We start from the raw sequence: 16,953 nt of genomic DNA, 5'->3' as shown, positions 1-16,953 counted from the left end.
GGGCAACGGACGCCTTCACAAAGGCCAAAACGGGCTAGGACGCCTCAAACGCCTGGGACGCCGTCAGAACTGTCCGTTTTCGACGGCGTCCGGGGCGTTTCTTAAGGCGTTTGGGCGCCGTTTCCGACGGGCTGCCGGGCGGGCTGCTGGACGCGCTGTCGGACGGGCAGGCCGGACGGGCTCCAGGGCGGGGCCGGGCGACGCTTGGGACGGCACAGGTGGGGTCCAAACGGCGTATCCGACGGCCGGACGGGTCTCTGGGGGGTGCTCAGTCATTGTGGACATTTTGATCTTGCCGCTCCGACGGGGCTGGGACGGCGTTTCCGACGGCGTCCCGTCAAGGAATGTGCCGATATAGTAATTGAAAACAATTGCAGATTGGCATCGAACCAAGTATGTTACGGCCGCCCACATTGTAACAGTAAATACAAGTGAAGTAAATACAGAATGACATGATCAAACGAAAACTATTTTCTTCGTCAAGAATATAGAGTAATGATAATATATATTGTTGAACAGCGGCTGTAAACAGCGGCGAACATGCGACGAAAATAACGCGCCATTTTGAGCGCACACAAACATAAAGGGCCAGGGTAAAAAAAATACAAGTTAAATATTGCCTAAGTGGACATTTTAACATCGTCATCTTTCTCCATTAAAATTCGTATATTGTATAGTTATATTCTACGTAGTTTTGTACGTCTTGGGAAATTTCGTATGAAAACAACATTGACAGTTGCGTTTGTAGATGGCAGCCGTGACGTCAGGACTTTCCAGCAGCCGGTTACTTAGTGCGGGACTTAGAGCCACTGGATTTTGTGTAAGATTTTTCATGACATGTACATTTTTACGGCATCATCGTTCTTTATTAAAACAGCAGGTACTGTACACATTTATTCTACAAATCGTTCGTCTGCGTCTTTTTTATTTTTCATCGTTAAAACATCATGAAATTTCCGTTACCAGCCCGGCGGCTCATGTTGCAAAATTTATGTGGGGAGGGCACTTGGGAAGTACGTCAACAAAATTAACCTCGAACTTCTCAGCAGCCCCTGGAATTAACTAATGTTCTGATGTAGCAATTGTTACACTGTCTTACACAGTTCCTTTGTAACATTTGACAACGAAAAATTCTTGTCCACTTACCGAGTCTCCTCGAAAAGAAACCGCCGAGACAGATTGCTTCCGTACACCCGAAATTCTGGCGGCCGCTGTTTACATTCTTGGAACACCTCGTTTGACATTTTAGTCAGTCGCTGGAGTTGCCCAAACTTGTGTGCAGTGTCGACGAAAGATATAGCTGCTTGTAAGACTGAAATCCATCCTCCAAAATTGCACACAATCCAACAAAATGGAAAAAAAACTGAGATCGACTGAGCAGAAGTGTTCCCCCAGCCAGCCCGGCCTGACGGTTAGAACCGTTAAATCTAGCGCCTTCAAACTTGGCGCATGTGCGTCAGAAGCTTAAAACCCCGTGGGAAACATCGTGAAGCACGCTACTGCCGGCCGCTGCTGTTGTCAATTAATTAATAAACGCCCGTTTCCATGCCGGACGGTTCAGGACGGCTGGGAGCGACGGGGTGCCGTCACTAATTTCTGGGACGGCCGTCCGGCGGGAGTTTGTGGACGCTGCCAACTGTGTTGGGACGGTCAGGACGCCGTTTCCCGCTAAGGACGGCCAGGGACGGCGTCCGGCAGGCGTTTCTCCGGTTGGGACGCTTTCATTTTTACAGAGGCAGTGCATTTCAGAAGTGTAAAATGCAATAGCTTCTCCTACGTATTTCGTATTTCCCCAAAACAAGTACAATATATATATACTCATTAATTAAAGTGATATATACTCACTAATTAAATGTAACAGTGAAAGATTTGCCCATATATTGGTATTGAAATAAAGTGCACATTTTAGTATCATGGACACACAGTTCTGAGACAGTGACCACACTGACAGCGACTGAGAGTACCCTCATGCCTGGCTTTAGCATTAGGCCAGGAAATAAAGAAGTTTGTTGTTGCAAATAATTGTGTGATTCGTTGTTCTTCTCCAAGAACCGACTCCATAATATAGCTAAGCACACATTGACAATTTCTTTGTACCAGTGTGTCAATGTAAGCCTTTTCTTTTATTATTTAAATAGTTTAACTTTATTCTAGGTTGTTAACATTGCTCAATACTTATAGGAATATTAGTTGGTAAGGCCAAGAGCTTTGTTTTTTCTTCAAATTTTCTATATAATAGTGGTGCGCCTAGATTTTGGCCTGTGCTCCTAACTTTTGAGGGTTAGGAGCACAGTGCTCCTAGGTCAAAAAGTTAATCTGGAGCCCTGGTTCACCTGTCAATTTGGTCATTTTCCAGGGGGTACGTTTATTCCGGAGGGTATGTTTATTAGACTTTGAAGATTTGTCCGGGGGGTATGTTTATTCCGGGGGGTATGTTTATTAGGGACATGAGAGTAATTGGGTTGAAACAAAATACGTAACATTAAAATAACAAGTAAAACGTGTTACCCTGCCTGTTCCCCTTCCTATAATCTTGCGAGCGACCGGCATTTTCTCCTCATTAGGAATAACGTATGCTAATCAGGATGCAGTACTCTATCCTGTGTGAAGACAACATGTCAGAAATAAATACAAACAATTTCACGGCGGTCTGGCACTTTTCAAACGTGTTTACTACTTAACAACTGTTTACTTGTCTTTATGCAAAAATTATTTGATTCCCAAACATCTGAGCACATACCAGACGAAACGCCGAGACGTAAACATGTTCACAACATGAAATATGAGACTAAAACAACAAAAAATCGGAGAAAAACAAAACTTTCTCACCAACGGCGGCCATTTTGAATTTTTATCCCGTCATGCCTCAGTGAGGGAAAATCCATTTTGCATCATTTACGGTGTCAAAATACATAAAAACTTCCCATTTTCAAATTACAAAACTTCTTGAATGTTTTTTAAACAGAAGAAAAGAAATTTTCTAAATTAAAAATCACTCAATATGCAACTTTAATATTATATACTGATGAATCTTACATCCATACGTACCCTGTGTCAGAATTATTGAGTTGTCCCTAATTAATTGGGGTCATTGCAGGTCAACAGCCCAGGTCGCCAAGACAGCAGGAGACGCTAAATTTTATGAAGGTTTGTTGCACGATTTTTGCCAAAATCTGGCAATTTGCGGCAATTTTCTTGTTTCTTTACAATCTGAACAGTATTAGGAATAAGTTATTTTGTGGAAAAAGGCTCCTTTTTGTGTTTATTTTGTTAGTTTATTGGTTTAATTCACGATGGTAAGAATTTGTTTTGGTGGGTGGGGTGGGGGAAAGATCAACTGATGTTGATGTGTGATGCGGATTTTGCGATTCTTGTTATGATATGAGTTTTTTTTTGCCAAATAGTTCTCTGGTGTACGGTGCACAGTCATTCAGACAAAATAACGGCAAATGGTCATGACAAAAGAGTTGTTGTAGAAAAATACAATTTCAAAATCTGATACCTTGATCAAAACATAGAAGAATATCACTAAAATATAAATTTATTTCCAAACTAGTAACATTCATGCTATACGTAATCATAATCTTAATCAACTATTTAACTTGTATGTTGTCAAAAGCAATACATTTTTGTGCCGCTGTGACATAATTCATGATTTTCGCGAAATACACAATAAATCATCAACAACATTGTATGCAATGAAATTGAAATCCATACAGTAAACACATAGGTTATGTGACTATATAGTATACTCATTTGCATACTTGTGACTCGCTACATGCAGGCTTTACCGATATTTACATGTTGCTATTTTTCTTTGTAAGTAGTATATGAGGTGACTTGTGATCACGATGCCCGAGGTGGGTACGGAGGGTTCGCTGGTGCTGGACGTCCTGTTGAAGACATGTATCGGGAACCAACAGTTGAAGGGTCTACTGGAGTCTGACCCTGCTCAGCTCACCAAACTGGTACCCAAAGTCTCCGCACAAACATGTAATACAAGGTAAGGCGCCATCAAACCTCTGCATGTAAAAGAACCCAACACACTTATAAACAAGAAAAAACACAAACACAAAAAGTCATCTGCAGTGACATAGGAACTCCCCACGAAACCCATTTTTGGCCTTGACAATAGCCACCCCAAAGACAACCTGCCTGCCAAAAATCGTGAACCTTGGACCATGCCTTCAAAAGTTATCATGCATAATCTGCCAAACAGTGCCGAAACGATTTCATAGCCTTCTCGTCAAAGGCAAAAAGATTAAGCTGTCCTGGCGTGCTCAGTTATGATGTGCAAGACATACTAGGAGTCAAGCCACATCGCAATACTGTAATTCACTTTATGTTCACAGAAGCAAAATTTCATGGTCTGAGAAAAATGGTCAGGTCAGAACTATATATTCACGGTGGCGACAGGTGCAGGAAAAAGAAAGTCCAGGAATTATCTGAATGTTAACTGTAATGATAAGTTCACAGTACAGAAGTGACAGTGAAAACAGTGAACACAACAGTACAGTGAAAAAACAGGAATATTAACTTAGGCCACACCAATTTAATTTCTTGGTTCTCGGATTCGCCTCTTTGTTTTTTTCTGATTTGCAAAAAAAAAAAAATATGATTCTGGTTCTGAATCAAGTGAAAAATGCTCATATTTTGCCCCCAACAGTTGAGGAAAGTCCTTTTCTTCCTACTTGTTACAGTTTTCCCATCTATCATTGCAGTGGTTTGATTAAAAGTTCAAAATTCAATGTTTAAATTTTAACCCAGCCTTTTGTGTTGACTTCATGGCTCATTTCGTAGCATTTAATCCTATAATAGGATGCCTAGACCTGTTTTTATTTTTATTTTTTTTTCGCCCTGTCGCTTCATATTTTTTCTGAAAAATTCCGAGAACCAACAAATTAAATTGGTGTGGCCTTAAGTAAAAATGTTATGCTTCGTCCTTATAATTATATATCTTGTGTAATTAATTTTCAAAATCAAAACCCTTAATATTGAGCCCACATGTAAAACTGATCCTTGTGAGGAAGTAAGTGAATAAATTGTATACATGTGATGCAATACTGGTAAAAAGTTACAGGTGTTGGTATTCCGTATTTTCCAGGTATAATGAGTTGTCCCAGGTGGCTTCTTGCACTTGGACAGGTGCCCGTTCTACCAACAGGCAGCCCGCACGGAAACCAAAGACAGCTAAGTCCAACGTCAACCCTGCAAACAATCAGAAAGGTCCAACATCTGCACAACCTAACCAAGCAAAAGGTACCACGTTGGTAGAACGTACTGCACTACTGCACAACGTACTGAGAATGTCTCATATATATACTATAAGATGGTATTCTTGCATATTAGGTCAACATCCCGTCTGTAGTTTTCATTTTATGTTGTGTCGGAAAAGATATCGTCTGCAACAGGCAAAATTCTGATGCAACGTTGACCAAAAATCCAACGAAAACAATAGATTTTTTTTATAAAGGATAAAGGCCACATCAATTTAATTTGTTGGTTCTCAGATTTTTTTCAGAAAAAAATATGAAGTTAGTGACAGGGCGAAAAAACTTATCAAAAATAAAAACAAATCTAGGCATCCTTGAATTTTTAACTTGAAGTTCTGAGCAAACCAATGCATAATGATACTTGTCTAATAGATGGAAAAACTCTTAGTCTAACAACTAGGAAGCTTTCTTCAACCATGTGGGCCAAAATATGAGTATTTTGGAGTTGATTTAGAACCTGAATTTTTTTTCTTTTTGCAACTCAGAAAAAATGAAGTTGGCGAATCTGAGAACCAATTAATTAAATTGGTGTTGCCTAAGATAATCTTTCCTACCTTCCAGCAGTTCCAGATGCTCCAGCTGCACCAGGTGACATTCCAAACTTCCAGCTGCCACACGCGCTGCTGCCTGAGCCCCACGGTGCTAACATGGTGATCCACGTGTGTGACGAGGCGAAGAACCTGAAACAGGACTTCTCCTGTCCACGGGACCTCCTGGTGCAGGAGATGCAGTACTTCGCTGAGTACCTCTCCACAGGTAGACTGGTCTTTGTTCAAATATTGGAATACCATTATTGCAGGGCTTGAAATACTTTTTTTCAGGTGCGGCCAAAATTACACAATGGCAAAAATTTTAGGTGCAATTTGAAAGATTTACATGTACACAATATATGTATGTGCAAAATTATATTTGGTGGGTTTGCAACTGTTTTACAGTGTGTTAAACTTTTTAGCCAGCCATAGCATACATGAGTTTATATATTAAGAATAAGACTAAACATAAACAATGCAAGTTCGTGTAATCTAAATCTGACAATTTTTTGGTATTCAAAATGGTCATTTGTGGCTAGCAGTATTGTAGATTCTTCATGAAAGTTCATCATGTGTTGGTAGTAATCATAGTAAAATGTTGAACTTTATTCCAACACAAGGGTTACACTGAGATCAAATTTTCAATGACACCTGTCGCCTTCATCAGGATAATAATTATCTCGCGATATTATGTTGTGAAGTGATTGGTCATTAATTATCCTGATGAAGGCGAGAGTGGTCGTTGAAAATTTAATCTCTGTGAAACCTTGTGTTGGAATGAAGTTCAACGTTTTACTATTGTAGATTTGTGTTTACTGTTTGTCAGTATGTTGATTTTCTTTGCTGCTGGTTTTTCAGATGCACAGAGATGGGAAGAAGTGGATATATCGGTGCACTGCGACGTCCACATCTTTGATTGGTTGATGCGTTATGTGAAGCGTAACAGTCCCCGCGAGAAAGACAAAGAAACGCCGAAACTCGAGCCCAACAACGTCATCTCCATCCTGATTTCTTCCGACTTCTTGAAGATGGCGACTCTCGTGGAAGAATGCATCGAGTACTGCCATCAGAACATGAGCGCGATCGTTTCCACGCCGTGTAACATGAACTGCATCAGCGACCCGCTCATCACGCGAATCGCCGCTACGTTCGACCACAACGAAGCCGACGAAATCAAAGACCGCAAGGACAAAATCAAAAGCAAGATCTTCTGTAAAAAGATCGAGTCCCTGTTTCAAAACAACGGCGCGACGCTGTTTCGCTGTCACGTGTGTAAACGCGTGCTCACGCAGGATATGCAAATGAAAGTCAAGTGTTTTCCCACGCGAATGTCGATTAACAGTCACGGTGCAATAGCGTATAGACACTCGCCCGACGCAAACTGGGATGTTAACGACTACATCATTAATATGCATAACGAGTTGAAGGCATGGAGGGATGTATACTGGAGGCTGTGGGGGATGTTACACTATCTACAGTGTTCCAGGTCGGTGGGAGAAATCCTTTTTTTTCAATGTTCTGCAATGCTGTAGAATGTCAAAAAAAATTAGTCCTGCAATTTGGAAATACTTTCTAATTCTGTAAATACACACATTGATATCTAAATCCTGGGCATATAATAATAATAATATGAAATTACATGTTGGCAAATATTTTACATGCAATATGAAAAATACATGTTCTGTAACTTGGAAAATGTCTCTAAGGCGTAGGGAAAAAATGTTGTGTTTCCTGTTTCAGTCCTGAAAAAACTTAGGGTCGGTAGGTAGGGATTATCTTTTTTTCTTTCTTATTTTTTTTACACTTTGGCAATCTCTAGTGATCCAACTTATACATGACAGTTTATAAAAGTAAAACTTGCATGAGGACATTTTCAATGTCAATGTTAGAAAACCTATATTGTACGTTTCATCACTCAGGTGTCAGATCATGGAGCTAGAAAAGGAGCTAGAAAACTTTATGTCCCTTGTATGGGTTCACTCACAAAAATGCTAGGGTCTGCAGTTTTTTAATGGGAAACAGGAAACACAACATTTTTTCCCCTCAGCCTAAAATGCATTTGTGTATTTGTTACACCTGCAGGTGCAAAAAGATGTTCCCGTGTGTGGAGCTGTCCCACTGCCAGTTTCACCTGGAGCAGCCGCAGTACCCACCTGCCACAGATGAGCTGTCCATGGTAGCAGTCGGGATGTATGCCTGCTGTAACTCCAAAGCCATGAGGTGGGCCTTGTCATTTTTTATTTGAGCCTGATTCAAATCACACAATTTTGTCAAGCCACCATTTTGAGAATTTGACCTCCAGCCTGCTAAGGCCACACCAATTTGATTTCTTGGTTAACGGATTTTTGAAGAAAAATAATGGAGCGGGCGGGCGAAAAAAAAATAAAAATAAAAACAGGCCTAGGCATCCTATTATGGCCCAAAATGGTACGATAGAAGCCATGAAGTCAACACACCAGGCTGGTTCAAAATTTAAACAATGAATTTTGAACTTTTAATGATACGACTGCATTGAAAGATGGAATAACTGTAACAACTAGGAAGAAAATGACTGTTTTCAACTGTTCAGGGCAAAATATGAGCATTTTGCACTTGATTCTGAATTTTTATTTTTATTTGCAAATCAGAAAAAAATGAAGCGGGCGAATCCGTTAACCAAGAAATTAAATTGGTGTGGCCTAAGGTAGCCATTTGGTACCAGATTTGTATTGGTTATGCTGTTATACTAACTTATACGTTATAGGCAGCAGGGAGAAGGTTAACTTAAATGGACTTTACTATAATACTTCTAGGATTTTTTTCCTCACAAACATTTGGATACAAAAAAGAAGGTGGGGGATATTTTTGAAGGTCTTTTTTTCTTCTTGCTCTCTTTGCTCAGTGATCCTTATTATTTGATGGTAGGATTTTTTTTTAGAAACAAACACTAAGTTAGATAAAAAATGAAGTATTTTTTGTTCTTGTTCTTTTTCAAGGTCATTACCTAAAGAAAACGTTTTTCTCTGTTCCTTCTTCCATTTTTTCCATTCCAAACACATAAGGTTGAAATGACCTGAACCAGACGTCTGTCACCATGGTAACTAGTGTTGGGTTACATCATGTTGCAATTTTATAGCAGGAGGGATTTATACTCCTGTCTGACCATATATATATTATGAAAAATCAATGACTTTGTGTAATTGAGTAAGAATTAACAGAGCAGACCATATGCGAAGGTAAACATTATATGCATTTGCTTTGCATTTGCTTTACCTTCTAGTTGTCTTTTTTGTTCTTGTTCTTTTTCAAGGTCATGTTTTGTTTTTTTGTCAGATTTGACCCCTCAGGCCTGAACAATGGCTGTAGGACCAGGGACCATGTGGTCAACTTCAGCAGTAACAAGCCTGGTACTGACCACGAGGAGACATCAGACAGGGTACTGGAGGACTTACTCCTACACAAGGACGCGGTGTGTGTCCCGTTCAAACCATCCACACGCGAATCACGCAGCTTGGAAACACTCGCACAGGTAGGTGTTGAAACTTCCCAAAGTGTGTAAAAAATCATCAAAATGTCAAAATGCGTTTTAGAAGTGTATACATTAGTATTGAATATTCTTTCATCCATAAATTGCATAATATGATAGTCTACTCTATGCATATAAATTTGAACAATCATGAATGAACTACAGACTACTAACAAAGGATTTCTGTAGAATTGAAATGTTTAAGCTTTGAAACTTGGTCTTGATGATGTTTCAAAGTGCATTTTTGCACCAAAGCTTTTTAATAGACCAGTTTACATTTCATGCACAGGTCAAATAAACTGTTACGTCACGGGGACATTTTGAAAACAACGCCATTCTAGAACCGGCTTTCCTTGTGATGTCCCCCCTGGCAGATCACTGTGATGGTCAGCATTCTGCTCTCAGATAACAGATTTTGACTATCTGGTGAGATTGGGTGGAAGGAAACAGGGGACAGGGGACATCATTCAGTGAAGTATTGATAAGCTTTAGACTCATTGGCACAGGCCAGGAACTTTAAAAATCAAAGTTACACATGTCGAATATCTGCCATGGGTAACACCTTAGGGAAAGCCAGTTCTAGAACAGCATAATATTCAGAATGTCCCCCCTGTGATGTAACAGTTAATGGACCTATCACATTATTACGTCATAGTTTGTTTACCTGTTCTAAAGAACATTCTAAAACAGTCAGTTAAAGAATAAAGATCATTTCAAAGTTTTCAAAGTCATGCAAGTATGTTTGATTTTTGCTGCGACTAGTTGTGTTGGCACAGCATTACATGCCGCATGGGTGATCTAGTTGTGACAGTAGATGAAAGTAGTACTGTATAAAGGCCTTATATTGAGGCTAACGCTACACAAACACACACCTCACTACGCATCCCTGTGCAATATAAACGTCGATTGACCGGCATTCATTGCAGTAAACAAACTGTGACGTAATAATGTGATAGGTCCATTCGATCCGTGAAAGGTACACTGGTCTATTTTTACATCTTTGTTGTATTGAAAAGTTTTTTCAGTCTGTCAGCTGATGTTTGTTTGTTGTTTGTTTGTTTGTTTGTTGACACACAGGTTGGAATGGACTATCTCCTAGATGGGAATGAGAAAACCAAGCGTCCAATCTTCCCTGACAACGGTGTGCTAGCCAACAGGCAGCACAGTCCTGACGTAAGTGTACAAAATATCCACCTTTCTTTTTGTGTGTCCGGCAATACCCTTACACCACGCTGGTTCTGTTTAAAATAGCAGGTAAGGCCTAGGAAAAAATGTTGTCTTTCCTGTTTCAGTCCTGAAAAAAATTAGGGTCGGTAGGTAGGGATTATCTTTTTTCTTTCTTTCTTTTTTTTAGCCTTCAGTGATATTTATGTAGTAATCCAACTTATACAATACAGTTTAACAAAGTAAAACTCGCATGAGGACACTTTTATTTTCAATGTAATGTTAGAAAACCAATGGTACAGTGTTTTATCACTCAGGTGTCAGATCATGGAGCTAGAAAAGGTTGATCAGCTCAAAAGTTTATGTCCCTTGCAAGAGTCCATTGGCAGTTTTTTTTTTTTTAGGGTAGGTAGGGATTAGGGAGTAAATTCCACCTGATTCTAGCCCCAAAAATGCCCAGAACTCAATGTCATGTCTCTGTGATGATGCTTAAGTTGGTGAGAATGTCATCTGGTAATATTTCTTTCTGTATATTTTTGTCTATGACCCCTCAGCATGAAAGGGAATTGGCATATAGATCTGTTTTGAGGCAATGTTAGAATCCAATGCTACATTATGAATGCTAACTATTCCTTTTCAAAGAATGCTAACTCTAGCACGTCGGCAGAACGTACTGCACCTGCGCAAAACCCTGATTTTTCAAGGTTTTCATTGAATTTTTGGTCAACGTAACGTCGTTGCATCAGAATTTTGCCTGTTGCAGACGATATTTTTTCTGACATAACATGTGAAAACTACAGCATCCAGTGCAGTTTTTAGGACCTGGAAACCCGATTTTTCACAGCCAATATTCTAGTCACTTAATCTACATGTTGAGTTGAAACAACACTATCCCAGGCTTTGTATATTGACCCTCATGGAGCAAAAATTCCCATTTGGCAAAATTCTGACGGAAAATGGTTACTGGAAGGGCAAGTTGGCTGATTTTTAGGGTACCACCTAAAATAAAGGACTCATCATGGGGCTTGTTTCTGCAGTTTTAAATGCCCGAAGTATAGAATACTGATTGAAAAGTGCTAATGTGAAGCTGTATGTGTCAGTATAACAAAGATTGCCCTATTCAGAATATTTCCAGTTTTGCTGCCCTGAAATTGCGCAGGTGCAGTACGCTCTGGCAACGTCCTGCTAAACTCTAACCCAATCAGCTACAAGTGCAGTGCTATACTAATGCTCCTCACTGTTGCTAACTTGTCATGTTGGATGTGAACTCCTTCCGTCTGCCACCCTCTTCACCTCTCTGTGTGTTCTTCTGTTTCTGACACCCCCCTCCCCCCTCCGACCGTGCCCCCCTCCCCACGGTGCAGGCTGCCGGGTCCTGGCGTGTATGGTTGGGTTTTACCACTTTTTGCAAGACTATCAAGACTTTCTCCTTCTTGCGCTGCTGCCGAGAGGAAAACGCTCCCAACATCCAGGCTGAGCTTTACTCTCTCCTACCTTCTTTGGCACACATAATAAACATAAATAAACATAAACATAAACAAGCACTGCCCTGGGTCTTTTTTTAGCTTTGGTGGCCATGATTCTTTATAATTAGAGAGTTTTATTCATTATTTTTCAGAAATTTAATTTTAAAAATGCCATGGAAAATTAGTCAAAGTGGAACATTTCTGCCACAACAAAATGCTGATTCAGACATTATTTTTCAGAAATTTGAAAATGCCATGCAAAATTAATTAAATTGGAACATCTCTGCGTTAACAAAATGCTGATTCAGATATAATTCAATGTACTTAAAGGCTAGTTGGCCCTTCTTAGATAACAGAAAGTCAGCACTGATTCTTTGAAAACGTGAACTTTTTTCTGACTTTCAGTTTAGTGTAAGTGTTTTTTCTGATTCCATGTTAGAAGTCCAGTTCTTCCGAGAAACTGGCCTTTTTCTGACAATTCTTCTTTCAAACTGCAATGGTTCTAAACATTCCAAACAGCAAGACATACAAATAAAGGGCCGAGTAATAAGTATCATATATCAGCTGCAAAATGCAAAAACACACTTCTGATCAATTATATTAATGGGTGATTATGTTTTATAGCAACAGGTGTGAGAATGAACACGTGCATGGTACCGGTAGGTGCATGAAGGGAGGTGTTGCCTGCTCGAGATATAATCCTAATCCAATAGACCAGTTTACCTTTCATTGATCGCATGAACTGCTTACGTCACAGGGGGGATATTTCAAATAGAACACCATTCTAGAACCGGCTTTCGCTTGCGTTGTCCCCTAACCTCCACCAGGCCTTTCTACAGGAATACGGATCGTAGAATTCGGCAAAAAAGAGAGTAAAATTGACCAAAGGAGTCCGGCAGCAGGGAGGTAGTTTCTTTCCCTCCGACCTAGCCTCCACCAGGCATTTCTACCGGAATATGGATCATAGAATTCGGCAAAAAAGAGAGTAAAATTGGCCAAGGGAGTCCGTCCGCGGGGAGGTAGTTTTTTACCTCTGAAGCCAGTCAAAGTCCCAAGGCGGCCAAACTCCCCTGGCAAATATTCTCCTATATAGCCAGCGTAGTCGGTCTGGTAAAAGACTAGTTGTCCCCCCTGGCAGATTTACTGATGTGTGTAACTCTGATTTCTGAAAGTTCCTGACTTGGGCCTGTACAATGAGTCTAAAGCCTATGGATACTTCACTGAAGGATGGCTGTCCCCTGTTTCCTTCCACCCAATCTCACCAAATAGCCAATTCTGGTATCTGAGAGCAGAATGCAGACTTAATCGCAGTGATCTGCTAAAGGGGACACCTCAAGCGAAAGCTTCTTTTTTTTGGAGTGGTTCAATGCAAGGCCTATACAACCACTTCTCGGCATTGAACTAGAAATATGAGAGAAACATGGCCATGTCAAGAGATGGCGGTGAACGTTTGATTTGAAAGCCTGTAGATTGTAGGTTGGTGGGAAATACTTGTCAGGGAGGGAATTCCAATGCTTGGCCATATATACGGGGAAAGAAACTGTCACTGTAAAAAGATTAATTTTCGAACAAGGAATTTGAATGGTGAAGGTGTGCTTCGTTCAACTTTCAGGTTCTAGAACAGCATTCTATTCGAAATGTCCCCCCTGTGACGTAAGCAGTTCTAGCGATCCCTGAAAGGCAAACAGGTCTATAATTATAATGAACTTTTAACAATTCAATTTTTTATTTCCTTTCTTTCTTTCTTTTAGGGCATGTAAAGAGTACTGAGTATGCAAATTGGTGAGAAAATGGCAGGGAACATTGTCTGATTCAATCTAACACGTCTTGTTTGTGTTTGTTTGTTCCAGGCTGGAGGTGTTCAGCGTGCGTTCACACCCGATGATGAATCGGTGAACGGAAGCGATGACGAGGTCGGGGACTCGGAGCAGCCGCGGACCAGCCTCCCTCGCGTGATCGTGAAAAAGGGAGGGAACGTTGTACAAACCAGCAAAACTGCGCAGTCTGATAAAAACAAAGCAAGGTGAGCGATAGACTTTTCTTCTAAGGGTCAAATGTCAAAGGTCTTGGTACAAAGGTGAAGGGTCAAAGGTTTGTCAGTGAAAGTATGCAGTTTTGTAATAAGGCCACACTACGCCAAAAACAGTTACTCAAGCAACTGGATATGATTTTGAAAACGTCAGACGTTTCAGCTAGTATCCACTAGCTTTCGTCAGTGACTGAGAGACCAGAGGGGAAAGCAGGTTTATAAGCACAACCTGTTGATTGATATGCAAATAAAGTGAAGACAAATTTTTTTTGTCACTGACGAAAGCTAGTGGATACTAGCTGAAACGTCTGACGTTTTCAAAATCATATCCAGTTGCTTGAGTAACTGTTTTTGGCGTATCGTATTACCTGGATGTCTAACCTTCATCGACGTAAGGCCACACTAATCTAATTTGTTGGTTAACAGGTTTTTAAAAAAAAAACATTTCAGGCTCTGCATCAACTCCAAAATGCTCATATTTTGGCTCCAACAGTTGAAGGCACTCCCCTTCTCTTCTATCAATGCAGTGGATTGATTAAAAGTTCTATAATTATTCATTGTTTGAATTACATGTATACATGTATAAGCATTTGGGGTTATAGGATGCCTAGGACTTTTTTTTGCCCTGTCGCTTCATATTTTTCTGAAAAATCTGGGAACCAACAAATCAAATTGGTGTGGCCTAAGTATGGGTTGTAGGTTAGACATCAGGTTGGTGACTGGGAAGGAAGAACAGGTCAAAGGTGAAGGTCATGGTGTCAAAGTTCAAAGGTGAGAGCAGCAGGTGGAGGTAAGAAATGTCGTGACCAGATTCTGACTGATCTAACCGTTCCCGTGTTTCTCAGTTTTCTGTTCCGTTGCAGGAAGTGGGACACGACGCGGTCTCTGCGGTGGAACCAGGACGCTCAGCGGGAGGAGGACGCCATGAGGAACTCGGACATGGTCTCACAACTTGCCAAGATTCACTTTGGTACTCTGGAGAAAACCAAGTGAGTACCATGTAATATAGAATACATACATAATATTACTATAGAATATATTATAGAACCATGAATTGCATATTGCCGGAGGTATCGGCCCGAACGTGATCGCGAGAGGGCTGGGACCAAGGGCAATGCGGAATCCACCGTGTTGTATTTTATTTATATCATACCCATCCAGGGAAACATGCCTTTTAATTTGATGTCCCTAAACAAAAAAAATGCAACAACATAAATTCCAACATCAAAATCTTTTGAATTTTCAAAAGCGGCATACGCAGTTGGGGTGAAACGTGTTCAAATTATTCTATGGAAGCCATGAAGCCAAGTTAGGAGTATAAATCCCTATAACTATAAAATTGCAACATTATGTAACCCAACACCAGTTACCATGGTGAGAGACGTCAACAAATCAGGTCATTGTCCAGGTCAGAGATCTTTTAAACAGTCTTTTACTAACATCGCATTACAGGAAGGAGTATGCTGGTGGTATCTACTCCAAACTTGACGCACAATTCCGTAGTACGCTGCAGCCGTCCAAACCCACTGGCGTCGCTGCACCACTACGCACCCGACAGAGGCCTCCGCTGAGATAAATGGATTGTCCCCATTGTTTCAAGGGCTTGTTCATTCAGCACTCTAAAGGGGTGTATCACAAAAGAAACATTCCCAACAACTTTACAGTGTTTTTTTCCTTTCCACTTGAAATAATTTATTATTTCACTCCATACAATAGTATGTAGTCAAATATTGTTTTTTGTTAAAAAGGCTCACCTTTCCAATAATACACACCCCTTAGTAATAATAAATGGTTAGTCCCCAAAGATAAAAGTGTGTAACAAACAGAAAAAAGTGAATACAGGTACAGAAAAAGTACATGTACTGTCACTACCTCTGAAGTCCCAAATGTACCCAAGGTAAAAAAAAACATCATGTGTATTGTATATAATTGGCGTATTGTGAAATCATTGAGAAACTCTTTAAAACCTTTTCTTGTTGGTACGTCCAGGGTCTTGAAAACAGGTATTTGTGCAGAGACAAAGTTTATGTTATGGAACCAAAAACATGAGCCACCGATGAGATGCCAGCTTGTATGATAGTTTCTATGGAAACTTGCTTGAACAAACAAATGTAACCAATGGTAACCATTGTTAAAAAGGAATGTTACGCTTTTGTGATGGACAACTTTGTGCTTTCATAGTACAAATGTATAAGCACCAATTAAGAAGAAGAGGACCAACAATACATGTAGTTGTTGAATGTATATATTTGTAAATGTTGTTAGGAATACCTTAAAATATTCTGTAAGATATTTCATTATAAGCAAGTATATTGATCATCCAGTAAATACATATACATACAAACATATCAAAATGCTGCTTTCAAATATTCATGTATTCATTTATACATTGTACAGTATATGCTGTGAAACGTAAATGGTATTTGCGCACAAAGCCTGAGCAATGAAACTACACGATACAAGAAGAATCCGATTTTTCAGACCCCATGCTGCTAAGGTATCATGGATACCTTGTCTTTATGTAAAATGTACTCATTGTGTCGAGAACTGTACAGTTTTTGCTACCTGGGTGAAAAGCAAAGCATGATAAGGGAAGTTGTGTTGCTTTTTCATGTCCACGTCTCCATTGTGTACTATCTGTATGAGTTAGCCTCCATGACATCGTATTAAACATCAAAAGCAAAAGTGTTGCTATTTGTCTGTCTTACCTTTTCTGACCTGGTATTAGGTACATGACTTGTGTACTTAGTAGTTGGTACGTCCACACGTCCACACGTCCACACCATCTTAATTTGTTGTTTCTAGGATTTGCCCTGTCCATCTTTTTCTGATTTGCAAAAAAAACTTTATAGGTTCTGAATCAACTGCAAAATGCTCAATGAAAGACATATTTTGGCCCCAACGGTTGAAGAAAGTTCAAAACCAGCCTGGCATGTTGACTTCATGGGGTGCCTTGGCCTGTTTTTTTTTTTTTGCCCTGTCGCTT

At 40.1% G+C, this 16,953-nt stretch overlaps 1 protein-coding gene across 1 annotated transcript; it reads left to right on the top strand.

The window, feature by feature from the left end:
- The first annotated feature begins 5,108 nt into the window (after window positions 1-5,108).
- LOC109479936 (uncharacterized protein KIAA1841 homolog) lies at window positions 5,109-16,573 on the top strand. The gene is made up of 9 exons (XM_019782013.1): window positions 5,109-5,259; window positions 5,835-6,029; window positions 6,662-7,289; window positions 7,886-8,023; window positions 9,116-9,311; window positions 10,386-10,481; window positions 13,789-13,961; window positions 14,813-14,956; window positions 15,420-16,573. The coding sequence occupies exons 2-9, from the start codon at window positions 5,921-5,923 to the stop codon at window positions 15,541-15,543; spliced, it is 1,608 nt and encodes a 535-aa protein (XP_019637572.1). The 5' UTR covers window positions 5,109-5,259; window positions 5,835-5,920; the 3' UTR covers window positions 15,544-16,573.
- Window positions 16,574-16,953: the final 380 nt, after the last annotated feature.

Source organism: Branchiostoma belcheri, unplaced genomic scaffold (assembly GCF_001625305.1).
Source record: "Branchiostoma belcheri isolate BF01 breed outbred unplaced genomic scaffold, Haploidv18h27 scaffold107, whole genome shotgun sequence".
NCBI classification, from domain to species: Eukaryota; Metazoa; Chordata; class Leptocardii; order Amphioxiformes; family Branchiostomatidae; genus Branchiostoma; species Branchiostoma belcheri.
The sequence above is the reverse complement of the archived record's forward strand: the minus strand, read 5'-3'. Positions and strand labels throughout refer to the sequence as shown.